Raw genomic sequence first — 10,446 nt, 5'->3', positions numbered from 1 at the left:
GACTGGTTTTCCTTTGCTAAAGTAAGGAAACTTTGCTTCTTTTGATCCTGTAAACAAACGTTGGTTTTCACGAGACGCACCGGCACATGCGCAACGCTGACCCCATACGTCATTCCCCCGGAACTGCTTCTGTGTACAACAGTGAGCGCAAGCTAGTGATTATTACGTTTTGAATATGGATATTTTTCTTACAAAAACGCATCGATTCGCTACAGGAGGCCTTTGTTCACCCCCCGGAGCCGCGTGAGACACTTTTTTTTGTGGAAGGGTGCTTTTTATTTCACGTCATTTGAACAGAAGCAATGCAACACCCGCTGAGTGCAACGATAGAGCTTGAAAGATCAAAGACAATTTTTTATATAACTCCGACTGGATTCGTCTGAAAGAAGAAAGTCATATACACCTATCGGGGGTGAGTGAAACGCAGCCTAATTTTCATTTTTGACTGAACTAACCCTTTAAGCCCTGTCCATTGTGAGCAAGTGATGTAATTACACTCGTCTACGTCTTGGATGGCCTGTCAGCTGATTTCAGATTTCCTTACTCTTTTACAATATGTAAATACAAAACAAGCTGTGGCTGGCCAGTCAGATGATCTCTTCCTGTCTAAGTGGGCAGTTCTTGGCCAGAATATGTTGCAAAGCAGACCAGACTTTATGCTGCCAGTGTTGCTCTGCAAGACTACATAATATTTACCTAGTCACCAAAGGGTTTGTTCGGGTGACAGGTCCAAGCTGAGGGCCGTGGGCGGCGAGCCTTTCATAACAAACCGTTCCCACTATGCAGTTTATAGCCTTGAAGAAAGAAATTATATAAAGTAATCAGATTGACATCAAAGCTAAACAGACAGATCATCTGTGAATCATGCACACAGAAACCAACCTTCTCATGATGACTATGCATTTCCTTATAGCATTCCACATTTAGTTCCTCTAGACTCTTCTTAAACCAATCACAGCACTCTTGAATGGATTTGGGACCGTTACTGTTGTTTTGATAGGCACATAAACGGAAAGCAAAGTGCAGCACACCGGCATAATAAGAAGAAAAACAGACATAAAATCTAGATTTAATGTAGAAATGGGTGAAAATGAATTAAGGAAATAAAAGTAATCTAATATAATATAACATTACAAACTTTGGTCAAATGTTTCTGTACGATTATTTGACAATGAAAACTGGAGTAATGGCTGCTAAAAAAGTCAGCTTTACCATTATAGGAATACATCACATAGTAAAATATATTATAATAGAAAATTGTTCTTTTAAATTGTAATATTTTTAAAATATTACTGTATTTTCGATCAAATAATTGTAATTTGTTCTAAATTCAATAACAATATAGACTTACAAAACATTTTTCATTTTTGTAAAAAATACTTTGACCTATTGTACTTTGACAAATACATATAATTTTATGTAGGGCCTGCTATGTTGATATTATATGACCATCTGAATATTATCCCTTTACTGTGATTATACTTGTTGTGATTATACTTATCTGACCCTGACCTTTTCATGTGAGCTAATTAATAACTAAACAGATATTTGGTCACAGAAAACAAATACTCTATCCAAAAAAACATTAATCATTAAACAGATCTTGAACATGAAGTGAACTCACGTGTGTCTGCCAAACATCTCCAGGGCCAGCTGCATGTCTACAGTGTTGCTGAGGCGTCTGTACTGTGAATCCTGGATGACTTTCAATTTTGGCTTTCCCTCCAGCTCAGGCCTGGCAGGTCTGTTACCTACAGATGGCAAATACACCCAACTTAGCTCAGACCCTACACAATACAAGTGAAAGAGCATCCAAGAACATGCTAACAGACACTCACCAGCCTGAAGAACCTTCCTAAACTGCTCCACAGCTTTCTCAACGTTCACCTGTAGAAACTCCCATAGTTTCAATTGGGAGAAAACCTCTGTCCACAGAAGCCCTCTAAGGATCTGAAACATCAAGCCAATTTATTGGTCACCACAAACATTAAAGTATTTTTGGAATATGAAAAACCTGTGACACCCTCAAAATTCACAGTAATGCGTTTGTCATTCTCAATAAAAGGTGGAAGGCCGCTGTCGCTGTATTTTCAATCTGCTATGGCACAGCTGAAATGCCACAGGGCTCTGTCCAGCAGCCAGGCTGGCTTCAGATAAGGAGAGTTTACCAGGTTATAGCCACACTCTGGATGGTGTCTGATCCACTTACTATTGGCAGCTAACCAAAGGAACAATCATAGAATCATAGTCTATACAGACTGTAGTACAGACATTATTTCATCATCACTATGACCATTTATCCATTTTATTTCAGCTAAAAGGAGCGCTTTGTTTTCAAAACCCAAGCATATGGAAGTGCAATCTTGTGTACCTGTTAGTATGGGATTATATTACATACACTAAATCAACAGTGTGCACATATTTAAGGAAATGAAAAGGTGACGTGTAAACACACTTAACTGACTGGAAATGAATTGTATGCAAGTGTCTGATAAGGACTGTTAAGTTTGCATAAAATAAACCAGTAATGGCTCATTAAGTGTGATAAACTTCAGTCTAGTGTATAAAGAACTGCTCTGATTCCATATTAACAGTATCATGGCCGTTCTGCTCCACAAACGATGACAGCTGTGTTTAAAATATTAAAGAGCAGCAAACACTTCCTGTGGCAACTTGCCAAAGACATCAGAAGCACTTCTGAGACCACAAGTATTGATAGTAATAAAATACATCATTTTTTACATCTTGCAGCCAGTGATTACAAAAATCAGTATTTTGTTTTGGGATAAAACTGCATGGATGCATGGAATTATTTGGTATTGCATATTTATAAGCATACAACATATGTAAATAGCCTTCCCTTTTCCAGGAAGATAAAAGGTGGAAACTTCAGCATGTTGCTTTAAAGTTTCATTAGACTCTGTTGTGAGAATAAGAATAAAAACAAAAAGAATACTGACCACCAAACATTTAAACTGTAAGAAACAATAAAAAATGTCTCATATTTACACACATTTATATTTGGGGGGGGATACTGCCATTTTTTCTATACTAAACAATATGTTTGAAAAATCTGATTAAGAAAAAATAAGTCAGACAGGAAGATTGCTAAATTTGATATTAATAAGCCTGCAATGATGTCAGTACGAAGCCATCAAGTTGTGTGACTTTACCATGCTGGGAGACTCAAACTGTAATTTTTTTTTCATTCATAATATATTTCAGAGTGTGAGCTGCAGGTTTATGTAATATTAACTCATATTTTTTAAAGGTTGGTATCATTAAATTCATTTACACAACTGCTGCAATTTCATTTCTGATTGAATCTCAAAGGGTTAACTGAGGTGGCTGTTGCCTGTAAATGCCAATGTCTCATACTTAAAGCATACTGAAATCTTACCTTAACACCTAAACCAAAAACAAAATAAGTGCTAAAATGCAAACCTTTTGGCACCCTGTTGAACTACTTCTAAACCCTGCTAAACCACTTTTACAGACTAACCAAAACAAAGCTGGTTGGCAGGACACAGTTTTCAGTTTGACACCTTATTAACCTATATAGTGATCATGAGGTCAGATTTGTTCCCATGACATACATGCAGCAGAGGGCAACATGAAACATTAGAATGTCACAAAGAACAAGGCGCCCAACGTTAATCTTCCTGCAGAGCGACTCAAAGGTCAAAAATCTCAACCATTGTGCCACAGATGTGACCAGCTTTCATCTACACTCTGATTGCTGCAGTTTATATATAAATAGCCTAACCACTTCAATCTTGGTCTGTTGTGTCATTCCTCAGAGGAGACACTGCCATTCCAATAAGATGAACAGCCAAAGCCAGAGGCTTCCAGACACTGGAAACACAATGCAGTGCTGTAAGATTCTCCTAGCATTATTCACTACATGCTAAAGACGAAGCAGAAACGTACCTGTGTGGTTGAACACCACATCTGTGATGCAAAGCATGTTCCACTCTTTCTTAATTTTTTCCGTCAGGTTGCCCACATCCATCCAGGTGTTATTCTTGCCAGGTGGGGAGAAATCAGGGTTCAGCTCCAGCTGATCAGCTATGGAGTAGCATGACCGTGATGCGCCTAGTTTCTGAAGAGGCGTGAAATGGATCATATTGTAACCTGAACATAAAAAAACATATATAAATAATTCCATCTTCTTCAGATAAATGGAGTTTTTTTGTACATTGCATGTGTAAATTTGGACAAAATAGCTTGTTACTTGGTGTTTGCCTTAGCCAACACCACTAATTATTAAAAAACTGAGTTTGTTTGCAGCTGAAAGGCAAATTAATATCAATTTCATTTTGTCAAATTAGAAGATGCTTGTCCAGACCGCTAAAAAACACAGGCACATATGGCCTGCGTGCTAATACTGAATTTACATGACTCTGAACATCTGTAATAACCCACAGACGGTCAAAGTGAATGAAGTGCAACCTGGTTTTATGTGGAGCATGACTTTGTCTTATATATTACACTCCATAAACCCCAATAGGGAGTAAATTAGTATATGTTTGTCATACATGAGTTTTCAACACTTAGTGATTCATACCAGTTTCCTTGGCCACTCTGAGTCTGTCTAGCCATTCATCCAGAGGGCCCAAACACTTAGCAAGGTAAGTCTGAACTGTAATGCAATCGAGAGGCAGGATCTTCCTCTCATGGCCAATACGCAACACTGGATCCACAACAATGAAGCCACCTCCGGTTCTTTCCTCATGCCTGCATACACAGTAGGGTAACACCTTTTTTTCTTGGAAGGCAATTAGATGCTGTCCAAATTTCCAGAAGTAAAAACAATAATACAATTCACTCACCCACACCCAAAGTAATACTGATAAGAGCCTGCTATCTCCAGGTCCAGTTTGCAGTATTTGTCTGAATCATCCTCTCTGCCGCTGGGGTTCACCCACTCCAGCTGACGGAAGCTGGAGCTGACAAACTTCTTGCCCGGTGCTGGGTAGTTGGTGTGCACATGCACACTCTTACCCTGCAGGGTCGGGCCCAGGTGGAACTGAAGCTCAAAACCTAAGTGAACTGAAATGTGAATCACATGAGAAAACAGCAGGGGGTGTTGCAAATCCAACAACCCTGTAAGTCTGAAACTTTAGATTAAATAGTGCATTATCAGTCAAGATCATAAATTATTGTGTTCAATAACTTATGCTGCAGTCCTTAGTAACTTTCTTTTTTTTTAATAAAAGGGCTTAAATATGTACTTTTCAGGTACTGTGTAATTCATGTTTTATTTCATGTTTAAGATTTATTTGCAGTTAAATATTTTCTTCATTTCTCCTTTAAAGACATTGGTTATAAAAACCATGATGTTGCTTTTGCATATTTTGTTTTGGGATACAGTTTGAAAATATGTGTCTAATGCATGGTATTTTAATGCATATTTAGAGACATACAGAGCAAAAAGACAGTGCTAAAATGTGGAAATTGTAGGACATTTATGTTGTACAACAAAAATCTCTTCAAGTAGACTTACTCATTACTCATAAATCTAAGATATTTAATCTATTTTACAAACCCATAAAAATTCCAGAGGAAACCCATGGTTTAAATAAGCAGTATGCTGGTATTCTATTTCATATACAGCAACAAACTGACCTTAGCATAATATAGTAAACTGTATTTACATTATCTGCACTCCAAAACGTATAAGCACCACAGAAAATGGCACAGAACACCAGTGCATTCCTCCGCTATATATAGCAAACAGCTTTTTGAATGTGATATTCGGTGCTCATGCACCACGAGTAACACGTAAATCTATCCAAAGCTTCTCCAGGGGTCCAAAGTGTTGAGTTGCAGAGAGTAATAAAGTACGAGAAATAAGAGGGGAAGAATAAATGATGCATTAACACCAGCATTAAAAATGTTACAATAAATATATAAAAGAATAAAATAAACATCATGATAGCATAGATGATGACGGCATAGCATTTGCAATGCACAACTGACTATAAGAAAGGAGCTGTAACAATAAGACCTACCTTGCTCCAGGCGAAACAGAGTGCACTCCAGCCTCTCCATGTCATTCAAGAGAAGCACTCTGGTCTGTTTGCCACGGAACATGTTGGCGGAGCTTTTTTGGGATGCCCTTTAAACACAGGAGAAGTTACCTCTGGATCCCCAAGAGCGCAGGCTGCCATATGATAACAACGAACAACATGTGAACAATCTGCTGCAATTGATACAGGCTAGTGGGCGATTTGCACGTTTCACAGATTCACAGTTTCTTAACTAATGTTTGCATAACAATCTGACCTACTGACCTAACCTGACACAACAGCACAGGGATAGATAGATAGATAGATAGATAGATAGATAGACAGACAGACAGACAGACAGCCAGACAGACAGACAGACAGACAGACAGACAGACAGATAGATAGATAGATAGATAGATAGATAGATAGATAGATAGATTTGTTGAACACTTTACACTGCACACAAATTTATAAACATTTAAAAGCTAAATTGTAGGTACTGTTACAACACTTAATTAACATACTGAAGAGACATTAAAGCAACCAAAAAAAAGACTTATATTGACACCCGAATGCTCTTATTGGGATTTTGTCCAATTGATAGTACTTGACAAGCATGTCATGCATTAGTCTGTAAAGTAACTATTAAAATGATGTGCCATAACTTAAATTAGTTCTTGCAAGTTTAATTACCAGCAACACCCGACAGACTCGCTCACCGAGGTATCACCCAATGTTGGCCATAGAGCAGACCTTATGCGTCTAATAAGATTATGCATCTGAGGTGACATGACCTTTCAGTGACCCTAAATATAGCTAGCACCTTTGGAGTAACATCTCACTGGTTACATCAGGAAAAGTCTGAGGAACATTCGCTGACCATGCAGCACCGGTGTGTTATGTAATATATTATTATTATTATTATCAGTAATGGATATTTTATAGCGAATTATTCATTATCATATATTATTACTAGTGTATTTCAGCAAAATAACACATAAGCACAAGCTAACAACAGCCTGAATACCAACACGACTTGGGTAATCACGGCCATGCTGATTATTTAGTATTATAGGACGCTTGTTCGTGTGATATTGCTTAAATTATTAGAATTATTATACTGTGGCCTTCAGACAAAACGCTCCTCTGCCTAGCTCCATTCAATTCCGCTCTGCGTCGCGACGCAAGCACAGTACACATATTGGAACGCCCCTAGGCCAACCAAATTTAAGGATTAAATCTAATTACAAACTTTGTTTTTTTACAGATAACATTTTTTTTATTTGTTACAAATACCAAGTAATAAAAAAATCTAATAATGATAATAAATGCCCCTAGACCATTCAAACTTAATATTTAATAATAATCGTTTTAAATATTTTTAATTGTTTGACTTGACTCTGTAATTCTGCTAACTATAAACTTCTACTTCCGATCCTCAAACGCTTTTGGACCAGGGGCGTTTATTATTATTACTTTTTACTCTTGCTACGTATATATATATATTTGGTAATGAAAGCTGAATTTCTGAGATGGTCCTCACTGCAGAACACAAGATCCAGGGGGCGTGGTTGGATCAAGATCAAACTCCTCCCACCTTACATATACCTAAACCTACCCGTCTCCACCCCCTGATCCCTAAACCTACCCATCTCCACCCCCTAGATGTGGATCCAACCCCGCCCCCTGGATCTTTGTTCTGCAGAGAGGGGCTACTGAAATTTTTAGTGGAGCTAGATTGTATCCAGTTAGTATCGGTTGTCATTTATTTTAGCCCCACCCACACGTCTGTGGGAGAATCTTTGCGCAAGGCATTCAACCAATCACTCGCCATCCTGCAAAGAGACCGCCCATATCGTATCGCGTGCCATATGCAACTAAAGTACAACTGTGTGTTTTCGTTTTCTGTAATGGTGCGATGGTAATTTATTTTAAATGAATGGAGGTAAGCATATGTATTATTATTATTATGTTTATTGTGCTTGTCTGTCTGTTTGGCCTGCTTGTTTTTGTTTTGTTTGTTTTTTTACACATGCGCAGACGTCTTCTCAAATAGGAAGTAGCTGCTGCTACAGTATCAGTGTAAAGGTGAAAGTCGCTGCTAGTTGTGTACAGTTGATGCTTGTTTATATGGAAGCGGTAGTATTTCCCCACTTTGCTTCCATTAACACTTTTATTCTTATCTATCTGTATCAGTTTATGTCATCAGTCTAACGCACGAGGCAGAAACATGACCTTGACCCATATATCTCACTTTACATTAACTAAAGACACCAGTCTACAGTATGTAATCAAAACTTCAACTTGAATTTGTGGCTTCTGCATTAATTTGTATGTATAGATCAGATCAGTGACTATGAGTGTTGAAACTCTTCAGTGAGTCTTCTAGTACTGTTCTGGAGTCAGTAACAGTTGCAGTCCCCTCCTTATCTTTATTTGCAGATTTCTCAGAAAAAGATGATTAGACAACAAGCATTTAAAAAAAGTAATACATAGTTGATTGTATGTATTTTCCATCAATTAATCATTGACATGAAGTTATTAATATGTTTTTTGGATATGTAATGTTACTAGCATGTTACTACCAATTACCCATGTTACTACCACCTGTTTCAGCAACATATTGATTGCTTTTCAAATGATCAATGGCTTTGCAATAAATATCGATTCGTTTCAGGTTCTCATGAAAATGTGGATTGTATTGCTGCTGCTCTCAGTATTTTCAGAGACAGTCATTTGCTACAGTCATGGAAAAGTTGAAGTGGCTTGTGGGGACATGACACCCCAACATGGCCATGATCCCAGCACCAAAAATCCACCATTTAACATCATAGCAGACAAATCCCAACTCAGCCCTGGAGACGAAATCAAAGGTATACTGTAGCAGTATTTTGATACTTGTTATATGTGACCCTGGACCACAAAACCAGTCTTAGGTCGCTTGGGTATATTTTTAGCAATAGCCAAAAATACATTGTATGGGTCAAAATTATCAATTTTTATTTATGCCAAAAATCATTAGAATATTAAGTAAAGATCATGTTCCATGAAGATATTTTGTAAATTTCTTAACGTAAATATATCAAAACTTAATTTTTGATTAGTAATATGCATTGCTAAGAACTTCATTTGGACAACTTTAAAGGCGATTTTCTCAATATTTAGATTTTTTTTGCACCCTCAGATTCCAGATTTTCAAATAGTTGTATCTCATCCAAATATTGTCATATCCTAACAAACCTTACATCAATGTAAAGCTAATTTATTTAAGGCTTTTAAAATATTGCAAATGTATATTTAATAATGTATCATATGTTGTTCATATTTACAGTGACATTATCAATGGCGTCTTCAGAGGGCAAACATTACTTCAAAGGATTCCTTATAGAAGCAAGAAATGCTGGGAATCTCAGTGAAAAAGTTGGATCATTTAAGTTAATCAGTCCTGGAATATCTCAGCTTCTTACGTGCGACAGTAAAGAGGTCAGTGATTGTAGCATCCTTTTATTGAGAACAAAATATTGAATACGTAAATAAAATAGGAAATTGTATGAACACCCATTTTCATCAGATAAACATAATTTTCAATATTCACAGGGCTCTGCTGTGAGTCACACCGATAAATCCCAGAAGACTGAGGTCCAGGTGATCTGGGTAGCACCATCTAACTCTCCTTCCAGTGTGCAGTTTCTGTAAGTATTCAAATGCTGTTTTTACCCACCTTGTTAGTTATGAAACTTGATGTACTTTTTTCTTTGCTTTCAGGGTAACTGTTGCCCAAGGCTATAAAGAATACTGGGTGAAGAGTCCAGGTCCCGTAGTGTCCCAAAATGGTGTCGCTCCTCCACCACAAACTACCTTTGGTGGGTCCATTGGTGCCCAAACCACAACTTCCTCAACACTGTCACGTTCGGTGGGTCAAACAATGCTAAAGTTACTGGAATGACAGTTTACACACTGTCATGAGTTTGTGACCCTTTCAGCCTCAAAATAATTGGAATATCTAAATAATACTAATAAATAATAATAATATTCTCATCTGCTCTTCAGTTCACCTCTGAGGGCTGTGGAAGCAAGAAGTCCTGTCTGAGAGATCCAGATGGCTGTGACCCACAAAACGACATTGCGTGTCACTTCCTGTCCTTTAGGGCATTGGGAAGTAGTGTGATGTTTGAGCTCAGTGGACCTGCAGAGGGTTACGTGTCCTTTGCCTTATCACAGGACAAATGGATGGTAATATACACAGATGCTTATAATAATTTCTTTATTGTGTATAACATATATTACTTTGACCTTTTGTATCATGACAAGCACTATGTTCTCTTATGTATATAATAGAATAAAATTAACTGAAATACAATAAAATGTGAAAAAACTTGCACTTGAAGTACTAAAATAACTAAAACTAAACTGAAAAAAAAAAAAAAAACTTTAT

At 37.4% G+C, this 10,446-nt stretch overlaps 1 protein-coding gene and 1 pseudogene across 2 annotated transcripts in view; one reads left to right on the top strand and one right to left on the bottom strand.

Moving 5' to 3' along the window:
* Positions 1–6,756, bottom strand: part of LOC107677288 (glycogen debranching enzyme-like) — a 24,496-nt pseudogene extending 17,740 nt beyond the window's left edge.
* Positions 6,757–7,854: 1,098 nt separating this feature from the next.
* The window catches only part of LOC107677322 (putative ferric-chelate reductase 1), a 10,239-nt gene continuing 7,647 nt past the window's right edge, over positions 7,855–10,446 (top strand). The window contains exons 1-6 of one of the 2 annotated variants that reach the window (XM_016472204.1): positions 7,855–7,956; positions 8,729–8,884; positions 9,343–9,494; positions 9,609–9,703; positions 9,777–9,924; positions 10,062–10,244. In XM_016472204.1, the coding sequence (XP_016327690.1) occupies positions 7,947–7,956; positions 8,729–8,884; positions 9,343–9,494; positions 9,609–9,703; positions 9,777–9,924; positions 10,062–10,244 (744 nt within the window). In that variant the 5' untranslated portion in view covers positions 7,855–7,946. Of the gene's footprint in view, positions 7,957–8,688; positions 8,885–9,342; positions 9,495–9,608; positions 9,704–9,776; positions 9,925–10,061; positions 10,245–10,446 lie in introns of both variants that reach the window. The other variant, XM_016472203.1, reaches the window with a different exon arrangement.

Source organism: Sinocyclocheilus anshuiensis, unplaced genomic scaffold (assembly GCF_001515605.1).
Source record: "Sinocyclocheilus anshuiensis isolate Anshui unplaced genomic scaffold, SAMN03320099.WGS_v1.1 scaffold392, whole genome shotgun sequence".
NCBI classification, from domain to species: Eukaryota; Metazoa; Chordata; class Actinopteri; order Cypriniformes; family Cyprinidae; genus Sinocyclocheilus; species Sinocyclocheilus anshuiensis.
The sequence above is the reverse complement of the archived record's forward strand: the minus strand, read 5'-3'. Positions and strand labels throughout refer to the sequence as shown.